Source organism: Eleutherodactylus coqui, chromosome 11 (genome assembly GCF_035609145.1).
Source record: "Eleutherodactylus coqui strain aEleCoq1 chromosome 11, aEleCoq1.hap1, whole genome shotgun sequence".
Lineage (NCBI taxonomy): Eukaryota > Metazoa > Chordata > Amphibia > Anura > Eleutherodactylidae > Eleutherodactylus > Eleutherodactylus coqui.
Window position 1 is genome coordinate 121136107 of NC_089847.1, and position 18706 is coordinate 121154812.

General features: G+C 43.8%; 1 protein-coding gene across 5 annotated transcripts in view; it reads left to right on the plus strand.

Moving 5' to 3' along the window:
• LOC136582410 (receptor-type tyrosine-protein phosphatase eta-like) overlaps window positions 1-18706 on the plus strand; it is a 124548-nt gene that overhangs the window by 49569 nt on the left and 56273 nt on the right. For 3 of the 5 annotated variants that reach the window (XM_066583440.1, XM_066583441.1, XM_066583442.1), the window contains 12 exons: window positions 1030-1305; window positions 2990-3238; window positions 4873-5136; window positions 6318-6593; window positions 7716-7964; window positions 8088-8357; window positions 9966-10241; window positions 11390-11638; window positions 12180-12443; window positions 14305-14580; window positions 16429-16683; window positions 17232-17498. In XM_066583440.1, coding sequence (XP_066439537.1) covers window positions 1030-1305; window positions 2990-3238; window positions 4873-5136; window positions 6318-6593; window positions 7716-7964; window positions 8088-8357; window positions 9966-10241; window positions 11390-11638; window positions 12180-12443; window positions 14305-14580; window positions 16429-16683; window positions 17232-17498 — 3171 coding nt within the window. The remainder of the gene's footprint in view (window positions 1-1029; window positions 1306-2989; window positions 3239-4872; window positions 5137-6317; window positions 6594-7715; window positions 7965-8087; window positions 8358-9965; window positions 10242-11389; window positions 11639-12179; window positions 12444-14304; window positions 14581-16428; window positions 16684-17231; window positions 17499-18706) is intronic. The other 2 variants (XM_066583444.1, XM_066583443.1) reach the window with 2 other exon arrangements.

Consider the following 18706-nt stretch of genomic DNA (forward strand, 5'->3'; position numbering starts at 1 on the left):
CTGCGCTCCCACGGGATTGATTTCCAGTGGAATGTCCTCAATGGACATCCCGCTGCAAATCAGCCGCGGAATGCCTGTCTCCGCACCATTTGGGGTGGATTTTGAAATAGGTTTCATTGCGGATTCCTGTGTGGAATTCCCCAGAGGAGACGGCGACATAATTGACATGTCGCGTATTTGAATTCCTCGCCGTAAGTCACTCTTCATATGGGTTTTGTGCAGGTTATTTTTGCAGCATATGAACAAGATTTTTTAAATGTCATCTGCTTTGCTGCTATTGTAAAGTGGAATTTCCGTGTGGAGGGTCTACACGGAAATTCTGCATAATTCTATCCCATGGGGGCGCAGCCTTAGAGCTTCTCAGAGAAATCTACACTATTGTATCCTGGGTGAGATAAAGCAAACTCTCATAAACCTGGAGAAGAGCTCTTTTCTTTAACCAGGATCAGAGTCTGACTGGGGTACCTTGGGCCCATCAGTAGAATGGATCCTAGGGGCCCACCATACAGTTACATGCAAATGTTGCCTATTTTTAAATCTCATATAAACATATGCGAATTGGGGCAGATTTGTGAAACTCTCTAAAATAAAACCCCATAGCAACCAATCACAGCGCAGTTTTCATTTTACCAGAGCAGACTATAAAACGAAAGCGACGCTGTGATTGGTTGCTATGGACAACGAAGACCGTTTTACTTTTTAGACAGTTTCATAAAATCCCATATTATTCCAAACGGTATTGTGCACTGTACTTGTAATGCAATGTATCACAGGAAGGGGGGTTCCTTAGAGGGGTATTAACTAGTGGAGGGGAAACTGCATATCCTTCATTGTTTACACCGGCACAGTGACGCATCCATCCAGGCAGCTGTACTTCATACTGTGGCTCAATCACATTCTAGTAAATGGGACTAAGCTTCATGATCTAGTAGCTGCAGACGTGTACAAATCTCTGCAGATCAGTAATGTGACCTCAGATATTCTCTGTCTCTGATGTGGAGTAAACCGGATGTAACCCTTTTATTTTAGAGCCAATGTCGGTGAAGTCTCTGCAGATCAGTAATTTCAATACAAGTTCTGTGGTGCTGACTTGGAGTCAGCCAGATGAATATAAGACGTCTTACAGCTACAGAATCCGGACCAAGAACAGCTCATCAGCCATAACGATGAATGATACAATAGTGACAAATGAGTCGGCTCTAATAATGGATCTGACACCCGGAGAAACCTATACATTCATGGTGTATACAAGAGCTGCTGATAACATCACTGAATCCGACCCGGTGTCAGTATCTACCTGCACAGGTGAGGATAGAGTGAATCAGTGCATTGGAAATGTATGAAAGGGGTCTCCCAGGAATAAAGTATTGATAACCAATCCATAGGATAGGTCAGCAATAACTGAACGGCATTGTCTGCTGCTCGGGATTCACTCCAATCAATTATTGAGGGACGTCCAGTTCCTGGTGATGAGAGTAAAAGAAATGAAAAAGGAGGGTGGAGCAAAACCCAGTGAGGGTAGTGGAATATTTATGGAGTACAAAGAGTTTTCAATGATTGAGTATTTTGAATGGTGGAGGTGCTGCCAACCAGATGACGCTCCATCAGTGTGGGCGTGAGTGTAGCGAAAAGGATGTGAAAAGAACTGGTATGGAGGCGCAACACTCTAAGCTACTAGAAGATGTAGATCAAAGTCCAATGTGTGATGGTGAAAGCACTTCTTTTTTTATTATTTTTTCAGAAATTAAAAACTAGCAAAGGTTAAAGCATTTTCATTTTTTTTTTTTTTTTCTCCCCTGTCCTCCTGCACACAGGACCTCCGACACATTCTATACATCTTTGGAATCGTGTCACCCCTAGGCATCCTGTTGTCCTATCCAGCCGAACTGACGAAGGGGTTCTTCCCCGAAACGCGTATTCCATTGCTGGTTTTTAATTTCTGAAAAAATAATAAAAAAGAAGTGCTTTCACCATCACACATTGGACTTTGATCTACATCTTCTAGTAGCTTAGAGTGTTGCGCCTCCATACCAGTTCTTTTCACATCCTTTTCAGTTCCTGGTGATGTCACTGTTGTGCCAAATATGATCCCCCTTCTTGCTGACTGACTTCACTGTGCCCCATGGTATATGTAATGGCTTGGAGGTGTTTGGCCTCCTTCTACTGACTGATATCTTCCAACAATCAGACCCCTTTGATGTGCTGTAAGATCTTTATGGACCAACTAAGAAAATGTCAGGAAAATCCTCCTAGAAAAGCCGAACTTTATATGGGGAAAACCAGAATCCCTTTACATAATAGCAGCGGAGTGCTGACTACTGTCTCTCAGGAGTATAATTGTGATTGGCTCATTCTGAGCACAACCACATCCCGAATATACCAGGGTGTGAACACTTATGCAACCACATTATTTTTGTTATTTTTTATTTTTGCACCTTTAAATGATTTCAGTTTGATTTTCAATGGAATTGTCCAGATAATAACGGGTCACATGGGGGGGAAATAAGTCTGAAAAGATTCATCTAGGTTGGATTTTTTACCATTACAAAAACCTGGCATTTTAACAGGGGTGTGTAGACTTATTATATCCACTGTATATCTAGTCATTAATATCAAATGCAGTGAGACGCACGAATATGAACCCCATTATTTGGAACTGAGTCATAGACATGAGCGATGCGTGGAAATAAATCACAGCATGTTGGAACAATAGGTTCCTCAGACCTCGTCACCTATTGTTTTCAATGGGACAGTAAAATACATCACACGCCGTGTTTATTTATTTTTTTTGTTCTTCTTTAAAGAAACTTTGGTGTTTTTGTTTTCAGTTTTCCATGTCATATTTACATTAAAAATAATGCTGAAATCGTGCTAATACTTTTCATTAGTTATTCATGCCACTTTGCTGCCGCAGACCTGTTACTTTTCTTATATTATCCCAGTGTGAACTTTCATATAACCGGTCTGTAAATTGCGGTAATATTTTCAGATCCTGGACAAGTTTCCTCCGTCTCGCTGAAGAAGTCTGTTGATAGTCTTGAAGTCACATGGAAAACACCAGAAGGCAAAGTGGATCATTACACAGTCATTCTAACAGGAGCCGTCAATAACATGACACAAACTAATACTACACAAGTGACCTTCACCAGATTACTACCAGGCAGAGAATATAATGTCACCGTACAGACCATCAGTGGGAACTGCAACCAGACGTCTGATCCAGTGACCGAGGCCACGGGTGAGTATCATCAGGGTCTACACTGTAATAACTCTGTAGTGATCATTATAATAATGGCACTCCATAGTGGTATGATCATAGGGAGAATCTGCTCAATTCGTGACTACTAGGACTCCTATCACTGACCCATCCTGTAGTTCTGTGTGTCTACAGTATGATTTTTATTTATTTTTTCTGTTCCGATTTTGTATGAATTTTTGTGAGAGTACTTTTTGTTACTTCATGCTATATTACGGACATGTTGCTCTTAGGGAAGAATACTGTGCCACAGAAAGGCGCCATACAAGAGCTTACAAAGTGCCTACGGGGCCATAATATAATCATTTAGTCCAGCTTCACACGGGCGAGAAAATCGCTTGAGATTTATGTGTTGCGAGACGCACACATCTCGCACAAATATGAACCCAACTCTTTTGAATGGGGTCATAGACATGAGCGATGCGGGAAACAAATTGCAGTATATCCTATTTTTTGGGCGTGCCCTAGCATCGCCCATTGTTTGCAATGGGGCCAGCGGCAGCATCGCGCCATGTGCGCGCGATTTGATAAGAGATTTCCTCATTGAAAACAATGGGTGAAACCCCACGATGTGTGACGTTACCCTTGGGGAATTGATGTGCCGTTGTTCAGTCCTTGTGTGTTCATAAGGCCTTTATAAGGTTGCCTCAACAAGGGCTTGTAGACAGTGGGCTATTTGTCGTCCAATAGCTGAACCCCTCAGCATTTGGCTGTTCTTGAAGATAGCCGCACACTTTCTCCTGCAGCAGCTGGTTGCATGTAGTGACCGCTGCACAACTGCCATGCAGTTGGGTTACAGCAGTAATGTGGCCATCAACACCACCAATTATGCGGGTCCATTTGGCTTGACGCTCCACTTTTAAGACACAATTGTATATTATCAGCAGTTGTTCTCCTCTGCTACCCCTCCAGTGCACCAATTCCAGGCCCTATTTCTGTCTGTCCAAGATGGCCGCAGCAATTTTCTAACTACCCAGTGCACAATGAGCATTGATGTCTCATCGGTTACTGTTCATCATGTGACCAGCTATGGCCAATCAGAGAGCCAGTAGCGTTCGGCGTTAGTCTAGCACTACCAATGCTTTGTAGGGATTAGGTAGTCGAAAGATTGTGTCAGCCGTCTTGGACAGCCGAAAATGGGACCCAAACTGATGGATCGGAGGGATGATGGAGAAGAACAGCTGCAGTAATTTGCACTTCTCCCCACCCGGTCCTGGGACAGAATTTTGTCCTGAAAACAGAAGGTTGCTCTAAGATTTCACTACCTGTAAGTTAATGGCTGCATGCTGTTGGACAAATCATGGGGCCATTAACAACTTACAACCATTAAACAAATTCATTAGCAAGCTGCACTGACCTGCATCACCGGCGGGGCTGTTGGCCGCACCAATACCACAACGCAGCCTCACAGCGCCCACTGTGTGGGACCATAACCTAACACACGGTCACACTGAGTTTACTTTATGATGTTCATAGGCCCTAATGGGGCATATCTGAGGGACATCTTAATGGGGCGTTATTTACAGTACATGCAGATCTGTGAGTGAATTTCACCCTATTAAATCTCATGTTATACATGTCTGATTGGTAACTTGTGTTTCTATTCTTCTGCACAGATCCAACCGAACCAAGAAACTTGACCGTAAGCACAATTGGTACAAACGGCCTGACGTTATCTTGGGAGGAGCCGCTAAATATGGACGATGTGACCAAGTCCTATAATATAAGCTATGGCGATCCTTCAGGCATGTGGACTGTGACAAACGGCACAACAGTCGTCCTTCAGAACCTGACATCAGGGACTAATTACTCCATCACTGTGGTCACAGTCGGTGTCCGTGGATATCTGAGTTCACCTGTGAGCACATCGGTCTTTACAAGTAGGTTTAGAGTTCCTGTGTGAAAACAATACAACATATAAGGGTGCTGGGGATTCCGCAGCCAGGCGGCTCAGTCTCTGGACGGAACCTCACCTCACCGGGTGGACCGCATTGACTAAAGACGCAAACGGTCTTTGTCAATAAGGGATTAAACAGAGCTAGTGATGAGCGAGCATACTCGCTAAGGGTAATTGCTCAAGCGACTGCCGCAACTCACCGCTCCCCTACGCCGGCACCTGAACCTTTTCTCTCAAGCGGGCAGGTACTCGCTAAGGGCAATGCTCGCTTGAGCAATTACCCTTAGCGAGTATGCTCGCTCATCTCTAAACAGAGCCTAAAACGAGGTTCATGTTGCCTGAACCAGAGGCAGTATCTACTTGGGACAGGAACCTACACCGCAACCATAACCATGTTCCAGAAGAGCTCCTTTCTTTAACCAGGATCTGAATTGGACCAGGTTACCCAGGGCCCACCAGTAGGATTGATCCTAGGGGCCCACCATACAGTTACATGCTAATGTTACCTATTTATCTTTAAATCTCATAGAAACATATGCAAATTGGGGCAAATCTGTGAAGCTTTCTAAAACAATAAGGCCCAATGTCCACGTGCGGATTTTATTTATAAAATCCGCACGTGGCCCCTGCACAGGAGATCTGTGCATCTTGTTGCCCATAGGGGATGCATTAGCATCTGTAGGACAGCTAAAAGCATGCAGATGTACTTCTGTTTTTTTTTTTTGGCATGTGTTTTGCACGGGAAGAAATCGCAGCATGCTCCATTTTCCTGTGGATCTACTGCACGGATGGCTCCCGTGGCTTCCATTAAAGCCAATGGAAGCCGTCCGTACCCCCAGCACAGCTGCAGCTGTTTTTGTGCTGTGCCGTGGATACGCACATCCACCGGGCAAAAGAAGATCTAGCCACGACGGAGGGGAGACCTGCAGTTTCAGACAGGTGAGTATCCTGTCATTTTCCTCCCCATGTCCTTCGGCACTGTACTTGTGACACAATGTATCTCAGGGGGGTTCTTTAGAAGATTTTGCAGGGAGGGCAACTGCATATCCTTCATTGTTTGGACGAGTCCCTGTACTTCATACTATAGCTTTGCAGATCAGTAATGTGACCTTTTATTCTCTGTCTCTGATGTGGAGTAAACCTGATGTAACCCTTTTATTTCAGAGCCAATGTCAGTGAAGTCTCTACTGATCAGTAATCTCACTACAAGTTCTGTGGCGCTGACTTGGAGTCAGCCGGATGAATATAAGCCATCTTACAGCTACAGAGTCCGGACCAGTGACGGCTCATCAGCCATAACGATGAATGATACAATAGTGGCAAATGAGTCCGCTCTAATAATGGATCTGACACCAGGAGAAACCTATACATTCCTGGTGTATACAAGAGCTGCTGATAACATCACTGAATCAGACCCGGTGTCATTATCTACCTGCACAGGTGAGGACACAGTGAATCAGTACATTGTAAAATGTATTAAAGGGGTCTTCCAGGAATAAAGTATTAATGACCTATCCAGTGTCTGCCGCTCAGCACTCACTCCAATTAGCTGATTGAAAAGGCCACAGCACTGCGGCCTCTTCTCAAACCTATGATTTCATATTCATTAGTCACATGGTCTGAGAATGGCTCAGTCCCATTCAAGTAAATCGAACTGAGCTGCAGTAACAAGCACAACCACTAGATAATGTATGATGCTGTCCCTGGTATGGACTGAAGAGACAGCAGCTCTCTCAGGCATTGCTGTGTCTTCAATCTGCTGATCTTTCGGGATTGTTAACTATGGGCTCCCACTCATCAACTATTGATGACCTATATTGAGGATAGGTAATAAGTAGTGTAGTCACAGAAGACCCCTTAAGGCCACATGCACATGGCAGAGCGGGATTTCCTGACTGCGGCCGGCGACTGTTTATCTGTCGTTGCCTTCTTTTTCTGTACTAGGGATGGCCCGGCCGTCACACATGCGCAGTACAGATTTTCACACTCCGTCACTAGGCAATGACGCGGGTCCCGCAACGTTATTAGCAGAAGGGCCATGGGTCGGCGGGGCCAGCAGAAAAATGGAGTATGCTGTGATTTTTTTTTTTTTGACTCCGTGAGCAGAAATTGCAATTGACTTCTGCTTGTGTGTATGAAAAATCACTTTGCCATAGCAAGCTATGGGCAGTATTTGATGCAGAATCCGAGGGCAGGCATCCGCTGCGGATTCCACAACTCAAATCTGCCCTTGTGCATAAGCCTTAATAGTATGTTTACACTAGCGGAAATCTGCAAAACCTGGCGCATTTTCGCATCGCCAGACCAGCGGCGGTGCGCTCACTAGAGGCCGCGGGGTTCCCGGGGAAAGAAGCACTGAGAGCGTGAAAACTTCAGAGGTGAAAGGGAGATTGGTATTTTCTGAAATCAACTGCAGAAGTGCAGCTGATTAAGAGTCAAAATTTGTACCCATGGTGAAATTTTGGGGGGGGAAATACGGCAACATTTCAGCTGCGTGTAAACCTAACCTGACAGAGTTAACTGCTATATAACTAATCCGTCTCTGATTTGTGATATTCTCAGTTCCTGGACGAGCCAACATCTCATTGAACAATTACGGGTCGGTTGATACTCTTGAAGCCACATGGACAAAACCAGCAGGAAAAGTGGATAATTATACAGTCACTGTAAACGGCATCAATAATATCACACAAACTAATACTACACAAGTGAATATCACAGGATTACTACCAGGCAGAGAATATAACGTCACCGTACAGATATCCAGTGGGCACTGCAGGTGGACGTCTGATCCAGTGACCGAGGCTACATGTGAGTATCATCAGGATCTACTCAGCAAGGGCTCTTTATAATCCTCCTCCTTCTCCTCCATCTGCATATTAAACCTATGCTGTATATATTCTCACCTGTTTGTATTTCTGCCTTTTTGTATAGATCCAACCCAACCTGGAACGTTATTTTTAAACACAACTGCAACAAAGGACTTGACACTATCTTGGTTAGAACCAGTAAATATGAGTGATGTGAAGAAGTCCTACAATATAAGTTATGGCATATTCCCATTGACTAACTTATCTGCGGAAAGTCTCACAACAAATGTCACCCTTCAGAGTTTGATATCTGGGACTAATTACTCAATCACTGTGGTCACAATCGGTGTCCGGAAGTATCAGAGTTTACCTGTGAGCACTTCTGTCTATACAAGTAGGTTTACATTGCTTGTATGAAACCCGCACGGTGTGAGTAATGATCTTCCTAAAAGTATCAGAATATATTCAATATTTAATCTTTTTCTTCATTAGCTTTCTTTGTTTACCTTCTCAGCAGTATAGCATCTATAAACCTGCCTCATTAGAGCATGCATATGATGGATTTATACACACCTTTCAGTGTGCAATCTGCGCCACAGTACTGCATGTAATCTGCCTCCCATTGCTTTCAGTGGGAATCCTCGCTGTATGAATTATGCACGCTGATTGTAAATCTGCATCATGGTTTAAAAAATTGTAAAAAGGAAAGTAGCCCATCCCTTCTTGGTGTGGATTTTGCACAGAATCTGTGGCGAGTAACAAGATTGTGCGGCTGAAAAAATTGCATAAATCCATCCAGTTCGGCTTTTTATCCTGTTGATTCAGAGAGAAGGAAGAAACCACCGTGAAGTAGAAGCCGGTACTGGTGCAATATGTCTCCACCGGAACTAGGGGTGGAGACATGGGTTGGCCTGGATCAGTGACAGGGAATGCCCACATCGCTCCCACAGATGTGGATTGGCTGCTGGCGCTGTGTACTGCTTTGGACCTTGTGAAGTCGCTGCTCCGTAGTGGATTGGCTGCTGGTGCTGTTTTCTGCTTCAGACCTTGTGAAGCCGCTGCTCTGATGTGGATTGTTTGTTGGCGCTGTGTTCTGCTTCAGACCTTGTGAAGCCGCTGCTCCGACCCCCGGTCTGACAGGTTCCTCGGGAACCCTGCTCAGCTGCCTCCTCCATCCTGACATGCTGTGGGAGCGCCAGTAGTAAGAAACGTGCTCCCCCAGACCACGGTCAGTGCTGTGCTGCCTTTGTCCTCCTGACAACCAGTGGGAGTGGCTAGTAGGAATGCTTCTCCATCCGCCATCCTGCTGCCCTCTCAGTAAGAACACCACTCCTTTTAGACCCCACTCAGCTGCCTCCTCTGTCCTTCCATGCTGTGGAAGCGCCGGTGCCTTGCACCGCTCTGCTGCCTCCTCCATGCTGAGAAGCAGTGGGAGCGCCGGCGGCTTGTAGGTGGCCCCCACGGTGGTGATGGTGCTGCATCTGTACTCCGCCACGCCAGCCAATCCGCAACTGGGGCCGTGAACTGCCCGTTCCCTGTCACTGATTGCGGCCAACCCATGTATCTACCCCTAGTTCCCGTGGAGATATATTGCACCAGTACCGTAGAAGCCAATTTTCCTTAGTAAAAAAGTGGAAAAAAGTTCCTTCTCAAGCCATCCACATTGATTGAGACTAATCTGTGTACAGACTGTGCTGCATGTGCCTGCTGAAGACCAACAATCACATGAAGAACAAGCTTTTGTTTGTTCATTGGCTGATTGTTGACCCTTTTTATATGGCCCGTTTGTGAGGCAAACAAACGTTTATGTAAAAGAGCTCTCAAATAACAAATCACTCACCAATGTGCCATATGTGACAAGCCTACTGCCTGCTGCCAATCTCCTGGCTATATGTACAACTCTGGACTTGTAGATGCTGGCCAGTATTTACCTACGAGGGATACTGTATGCTGCACTCTCATTCGATATGAACATTCAGTGTTTGTATTTCTTTTGTTTCAGAACCAATATCCATCAAATCTCTGCAGGTCAGCCATGTGACATCATATTCTGCATCTCTGACATGGAATAAGCCGGATGAGTATAAGACTTCTTACCACTACAAGGTCCAGACTTATGACAACTCATCTACCGCACTGATAAATGATACAATCGTGACAAGTGAATCCGCTACAATAATGGATCTGACCCCAGGAGAAACCTATACATTTACGGTGTATACAAGAGCAGCCGATAACCTCACTGTATCGGACCCGGTGTCATATACTACCTGCACAGGTGAGGATAGAGTGAGTTAGTAAACGTTCAGTGTGAATGTAATGCTGCTAACAAGCATATAATCAAAAGTATTTTCTCAGGATGGGAGGTTACAAGCTGAACGGATTGATGTTCTCTATTCAACATCGCACATAGTCATCTTCAGTCTATAGACGGCATCACATGCTTTTTCCCGAAAGACCATGTGGTCAATGGCTCCACCAGACATGATCTCATAAATGGTATTTGCACCGTTCAGAAGAAACTTCAAACAGTGTAAAACTATCCAAGATCAGTTTTAGTGATAAGCGGATTAATTTGAACCAAACCAGAACCTCACCAAATCCTCTAAAGCTGGTCTATAACACTGTGTAAGGGCCATAAAGCCCTGTATAACAGTCTTGGGTCACCAAGGAGTGCATCGAAGTACTTTTGAGCTGTTTTAAGACAGAGTTAATGAAGCAAAAAAAGTTTTTTGTTTTTTTTTTCTTGCTCCTTTTTTTTTTATTCCTTGTTCTTCTTCATTTTCCTTCTTCCTTCCCTTTAGAATAAGGAAAAGGAACAAGGAGGCTAAAGGAGAGAGAATTCTTTTAGTGGGTTCAGCCAAGATTTGGGTTTGCACTCAACCGAACTTTTAGTGACGTTCAGCCCGAAACACGATTCTATTGTTTTGGTTTGCTTAACACTAATTGCTGTGAGGTTTCTTTAATTGTCAGAATAACAAAAAAAAAAATAAAAGATTAGCATATAAACCCAAAGTGCTGCAGCCATCCCTTCACTGTGAGGCAGCCTTTCATGGTGCGCTGATAGTAGCAACACTTAACTTTGTCAATGGATACAAAACTTTCTGTGTGGACATCTACAAGATTGGTTGGTTGGGTCACTGCCATCTACTGATGGTGATACAGCCCTAGGGCATTTTCTACATGTGGTGATGTCTCATGAAAACAGCCTATTTGTATAAGGCCTTCTGGGACAATTGGATGGCTGAGGGTTGCCCGCTTTTGGTGATTTGTTTTATATTTTCCATGTTGTATGTATAATAAAAATAATGCTGAAATCTTGCTAATACTTTTCTTTAGTTATTTTTCTTTTTCTGTTACTTTTCTTATATTATTACCATGCGATCTTTCATATAACCGGTCTGTAATTTGCGATATTATTTTTAGATCCTGGACAAGTTTCCTCCGTCTCGCTGAAGAAGTCTGTTGATAGTCTTGAAGTCACATGGAAAACACCAGAAGGAAAAGTGGATCATTACACAGTCATTCTAACAGGAGCCGTCAATAACATGACACAAACTAATACTACACAAGTGACCTTCACCAGATTACTACCGGGCAGAGAATACAATGTCACCGTACAGACCATCAGTGGGAACTGCAACCAGACGTCTGATCCGGTGACCGAGGCCACGAGTGAGTATCATCAGGGTCTACACTGTAATAACTCTATAGTGATCATTCTAATAATGGCACTCCATAATGGTATGATCATAGGGGGAATCTGCTTAATTGGTGACTACTAAGGCTCATGTTAGCCCATACTGTAGCAGTTTTCGTATGAACTTTTGTGGGAGAATAAATGATGTCACTACATTTTTGTTATGGAGGTGTTGCTTATATGAACATTGCTTCTAGGGGAGAATACTGTGCCACAGAGTGGCGCCATACAAGAGCTTACATAGTAGCTACGGCTCCATAATACAGACATTTCGGTGTGCCGCTGTGAGGGCCTTGTTGTGTTCAGTAAGCCTTAAAGAGGTTACCTAAACGACGACTTGCAGCTTGTAAGCTATTCATTGCATAATGAATTAAATCTACCTTTAGTTTTGAGACATTATTCTATATTATCAGCAATTGTTCTTCTCTGCTACCCGTCCAGTCCATCAATTCCAGTGACTTTCACTCATGCTACATGTGTCTGATTGGTAACTTGTGTTTCTGTCATTCTGCACAGATCCAACCGAACCAAGAAACTTAACCGTAAGCACAATTGGTACAAACAGCCTGACGTTATCTTGGGAGGAGCCGCTAAATATGGACGATGTGACCAAGTCCTATAATATAAGCTATGGTTATCCTTCAGGCATATTGACTGCGACAAGCGGCACAACAGTCGTCCTTCAGAACCTGACATCAGGGACTAATTACTCCATCACTGTGGTCACAGTCGGTGTCCGTGGATATCTGAGTTCACCTGTGAGCACATCGGTCTTTACAAGTAGGTTTATACTTCCTGTGTGAAAACAATGCAACATATAAGTAATATCTTTCTTAACTATAGGAATATATTCAAGATTTAAATGTCCTCTAATGTTTTCATTAGCTTTTTTGTTTACCACATAATTTACAGAATAGTAACATTTTGCATTTTCACTATCACTGTAACAACATTCAAGGTAATCATATACATTTCTAATCTTCTCAAAGGGGTTTTACAGTTGTAAACTATTGATGGGCTATCTTTAGGATAGGCCATCAAAGGTAGATCGGGTCTACTGCCTAGGATCCCCCACTAATCAGTTGTTTGCTGAGCTGCAGCGCTCATACTGCAGCTGATTTCTGCAGGAAGCAGACAACTCTGTTCTCACTGTAGTGGGAACTTTGCCTGTAATGCCAAGACTGGCCACTACAGTGAGAACAGAGCTGTCTGCTTCTTGCAGAAATCAGCTGAGCGCACAAGCACACTTACTCGGTGAACAGCTGATCACTGGGTGTCCCAGGCAGCAGACCGCCGCTGATGTACTATTGATGGTCTGTCCTGCAGGTAGGCCATCAGTAGTTTACAATCCCTTTTACTTAAGGAGTCACTTGTTAAACCCTTAAACATATTCTTGGCAAACATTTTGCAGGGTATACCACCATTATTCAAATTGAACACATGGCAAAGAGAAACGTCACCCAATTGAGGCTCTTCACTCTAAAATCCGGAAGCACTTGCTCCCAGCTCCCCACATTCACACCATATTTTGTATCCTGTGGATGGGTACTGTTTTTTTTTTTTTTTTTTTTTTTTTTTTTTTTCTATTTGTTGCAAGTTTAGAGAAAAGGTACAATTAAAAGGGGTTGTCGGTCCTGTTACTTCCTTTTGTAGTTGTCTCCTCCTACATATAATGCTGATCAGTCCATTTCTGCTCTTGAACAGCGGCTTGCATGAGTTTTGTGTCCTGTTGCATTCTGTTTAAATTATAAATTTACCCAACACCAGAAGATGGTACCTTACAACAGGATGCAAAGACGTGGTGTGAACCTAGCATTACTGCACCTACATTGGCCACTTTGCAAAGAAGTGATGTGCAAGAGTTACTGCCTGATAGATTTTAGATTTCAGCACTCAAAAATACCAAAAGGTAAAAGCCAATCAAATGGCAGTTAGTCATAACTAAAGCCATGTGATTGGTCAAACTTTGTTTTTGCCTTTTTCTATTTTTGAGTGCTGAAATCTAAAATCTATCAGGCAATAACTCTTGCACATCACTTATTTGACTACAAGTTCTGTGTCTGTGAGGTGGAGTATACCAGATAAGTATGCGACTAGAGATGAGCGAGCATACTTGCTAAGGGCAATTACTCGAGCCAGTATTGCCCTTAGCGAGTACCTGCCCGCTCGGAAGAAAAGATTCGGCTGCCGGCGCGGGGGAGCAGGAGGGAGCGATGGGGAACGGAGGGGAGATCTCTCTCTCTCTCCCCCCCACTCCCTCCTGCTCACTCCCGCAACTCACCGCTCCCCCGCGCCGGCAGCCGAATCTTTTCTTCCGAGCGGGCAGGTACTCGCTAAGGGCAATGCTCGCTCGAGTAATTGCCCTTAGCGAGTATGCTCGCTCATCTCTATATATGACCCATAAGCCTCTGGGGAACTTGTGTCGAGCAAAAACATATTTGGGCTAAATGTTTTTATAAGGTTTTGATTCTGGATGGAAACTTGGTAGATCTCATAGTAGTTAAAACAGCACTTGTTGAAAAACAGCGTACATCCAGATCATAAAGCAGCAATGCATGTTGGGTAAAAATTAGTTAGAATGCAGCATACGGTATTTTATATCATTTAACCCGGGTGTTTTGGGTTTTTTTTTTAATTTCAGAGCCAATGTCGGTGAAGTCTCTGCAGATCAGTAATCTCACTACAAGTTCTGTGGAGCTGACTTGGAGTCAGCCGGATGAATATAAGACGTCTTACAGCTACAGAGTCCAGACCAAGAACAGCTCATCAGCCATAACGATGAATGATACAATAGTGACAAATGAGTCGGCTACAATAATGCATCTGACCCCAGGAGAAACCTATACATTCATGGTGTATACAAGAGCAGCCGACAACATCACTGAATCAGATGTGGCATTATTAACCACCTGCATAGGTGAGTACCAACCAACTGAAAGGAGTAATTTTCATTAAACTTTGACCTCTTCCCACTCTGTACTGTAAAGTCCTCATGTCCACTAGCAAAATTGAATTGCGAATTCTGCGGGTGAAATTTTGCCCATAGGAAATCATTGGCCATCTGCAGGTCAATTAAATTGAATTTTGCACCCGCGGATGGCATTTTAATTGATTTGCGTTTTTCACGCACAGAAAAAAAAAAACGCAGCATGCTCCATTTTAGTGCGGATTCAGTGCGGATCGGCCCCATTGCTATCAATAGGTGCGGATACCCGCATGAAAAAAAAAACATTTAGGCTGGGTTCACACACGGCGGATTCCCGTCGGAAATCTCGCGGTTTGGCCGCAGCAAAAACCGCGAGATTTCCGCCGGGAGAACCGCCGCGGTTTAAGCCGCGGCGGCTTTGAAGCGGTCCAGCCGCATGCATTTCCGTTGCGGACAGCTCTCCCATAGAGGAGAGCGCGGCCGTAACATAAATAAACAAAAAACCGTCTGTAAACAGACATGCTGCTTCTTTTGAAACCGCGGCTGCGGCGGCCGCAGCCGCGGTTTCAACCGGATTTACCACAGCGGATTAGCCGTCCCGTGTGGACGAGGTTTCGGGGAAACCTCGTCCACATGGCTGGCTAATCCCGAGATTAGTGGCCGCGGGCGGTTTTGCCGCCAGCGGATCTGCTGCGGCAGAACCGCGGCAAATCCGCCCTGTGTGACCCCTGCCTTAAAGCAAATCCACGCGGAATCTGCAGCAGAAATCTGCGCGGATTGTATTTTTCTAGTGGACATGAGGTCCAATAATACATTGTGGTTGCCATGTGATTCCTGTGTATTGCCATACAGTTCTGGCTCTGTGATGATGTAGGTACAGGATTACTGCATGTGCAATTACTTGTATGTATCCACTGTATAATCTAGTAAATATGTTGCTCTGACATCTGATATTGCAGGGTGCCGATGAATTGTTATGGTAGCCAAGGGCCTATCAACTCTGCCATTTGTGTGTGCCTATTAGACCCTGACAAATATAACACATTGACAGACAATAATACACTGCAAAACAGTGTAAAATAAACCTTAATCAGGGAGTTAAATAACACCTACTGCAAAATGACCTGTCAGCAAGATAAAACTAAGTTAGAACTCTTAGAATGTGATGATACAGAAATATTTATATTTTATGAAAAAATTATTTTAATGCAGAAAAGCATAAAAAAAGCCATTTAAAAAAATACAGTGTTGCTGTAATGTTAACGATCTGCATAATAAAATGAACGTCATTTATATTGCACATTGACAACTTTCATTTATTTCATTTTTTGTTACGGAATCCATTAGAAAGTAACTCTGTATGACATCAGAGACATCTGGAGATCCAGTAAGGCCTAATGCAGACGGCCAGGTCGGATGCAGTGGGATGCCAGCCGTGCCCCTGCAGTGACTCACGCGGCTCACCTCCTCCGGCGTCTCCTCCGCTCTGCTATGTGCCAGCTGCCGCTCAACCAGAACATGGGCAGAGCAGAGCCGGCGCGTAAGAGGTGACGTTTCTGTGAGGCTCGCACAGAAATAGGACATGCCGCAATTTGTTTACACACGGTCAAATCGCGTCTGCCTGCATAGGATTGCATAAACTCATGCGATCCTTTGGCAGCGTGCACGGGCGGAAATTCTGCGGGAAATCCCGCTGCAAAATCCCTAAGGCGAATACACTTACATGGAGCCAAAATATGGCCAGCTGCATTAACCATAAGAGTTATATAAGGGCAGATTATTTGAAATATTACACAGGTTTTTTGTGAATATCTTCATTTAAATTTTTTTGTCTTTTAGCTCCAGAAAAGATTGTCAACCTCCAGCTCACAAATAACAATACAACCGATACTCTTGTCGTCACGTGGACAAAGGCAGCAGGAAAAGTGGAGAATTCTAACGTCAGTTTAACAGGAGCCGTCAGTCACATGACACAAACTAATACCACGCAAGTGACCTTCACCGGATTACTACCAGGCAGAGAATACAATGTCATCGTACATACAATCAGTGGGAACTGCAACCAGACGTCTGATCCGGTGACCGAGGCCACGTGTGAGTAGCATCAGGCTAACGGGGTTGTCTGGTTATGTCTTTAAAACTAAATGCAGGTGCAAACGTGCTAAAATAACAAATCAAGCATTACTTACATGTCCTCGGTGGTCGAGTGCTGCAGACCTGCTGTTCACCTGGTCTCAGGTAGAGTCAGGTGACCACTGACTGCCAATCAGAAACTGCAGTATCACTGTTCAAAACCTCTGGCATTACTGATGCCAGGAGAATTGGTGGTGATGTTGTGGCCTCTGATTAGCCGGCAGCAGTCACCTGACTTCCGCTGTCCAGAGGATAGATGAACAGTGGGGCTGCATGGCTGAATCATCGGGGCTGAGGATAGGTAAGTACTGCTTGATTTGTTTTTTTAGAAACCTCTGCACCTGCCGATTAACTTTCAATGGACAATCCCTTTAAGTCCTTCTGAACAGACGCTTCAGTTCTTAGTCTTTTAATGTCCCTTTATGACAGATGCACTTTGATTCATCTTCACTTCTGTCACTTTTATATTATATAATAGTTTGTTCTGTGTTTATATTTGTTTTACACAGTCCCAACTCCACCAGGAAACTTACATTTTATTACTATTCGGACACACAGCCTGACATTATCTTGGTCGGAGCCAGTAGATATGAGCGGTGTGGTTAAGTCATACAATATAAGCTATGGGAATTCTTCAGGCACTTGGACTGTCACAAGCAACACCACAAATGTCACCCTTCAGGACCTGACGTCTGGGACTAACTACTCCATTACTCTATTGACGATCGGAGTCCGGAGGTATCCGAGTTTACCTGTGAGCACCTCTGTCTATACAAGTAGGTTCTAGGTGTTCTTACAAAACTAAATTGGCTACTGTTGTTTTTATGAACGTTTGAACTAACACTCTAAGAGGTCTATTCACATTGTGGGAACAGCGAAAAGGAAAGCGAACCTTTCCATTTTCAAGCCCGTAGAAATGCATTGAAGGGAACGGTCTTCAGTTTCAGTCCGTTTCTGCATTTTTTTTTTTTTTCTTCATTCTGTTTTTACACTTGATCAAAAACGCTGACTTTTTATTGCATTATAATTGAAACTTGAAGACAATTTGTTTCTTATTTCCAGTTTTGTCAATTTTTTCTGTGTGGTGGTAGTGGTGGCTGTGGCACTGTTGCCTTGCAGTGCTGGGGTCTCATCAAGGGCATCATCAACTTTAAGAAAAACTCCATACAGAACTAAAGACAGATTGGTCAGACTTGAACCTACAATTCCAGTACTGCAAGGCAGCAGTGCTAATTACTGAGCCACCACACTTTGTAACACCGGGCTTCTAGGTACATGTCTAACTATGGACAACATCTGCATGGAGGTTGTATGTTCTCATTATAGTTTTCTTAAGCACGGTGGCTCAGTAATTAGAACCGCTGCCTTGCAGTGCTGGAATTGTAAGTTCAAACCTGACCAAGGGTAATGGCTGTATTGGGTTTTATGTTCTCTCTGCTTATTTTTGGCCCTCTCCTATTTCTGTGGCAATCAGCTAACATGCACGGTGGCTCAGGTTCAAATCTGACTTCCTCTGCCTTTTTATATAGGGGGTCCTGATTTCCAGCCTATATGAGGTTTTTTAAAAATATTTTTTGATCTATTCATATTTAGTCATGGTAATATTTTAAGAATTATTAATAAAGGTGAAGTTTTAATGATTTTTCCTCTCCAATATGTGTGAGATCATGGCAAGTGACAATATGATATATGAAAATAAGGCACCCAGATATAAATGTTGGATGGCTGCAAAACTCCAAACACAGTTATGTAAATGATTAGAGTTGGGGTCTGATTAGACACCGGTTTTGCCATCACAGACTGTAGCTAATTTAGCATCTTTAGCTCTGAATCCAGGTTTAGTTTGGATGCTGATGATGGACATATTCATGTCTGGAGACCTCGGGGTGAGTGCCTTAATCCTGCCTTTGCGATCGAGCGTCACACTGCCCCCTGCTGGTGTGATGGTCGGGGGGGGGGAGCATTACATACAACAGTCAGTCCC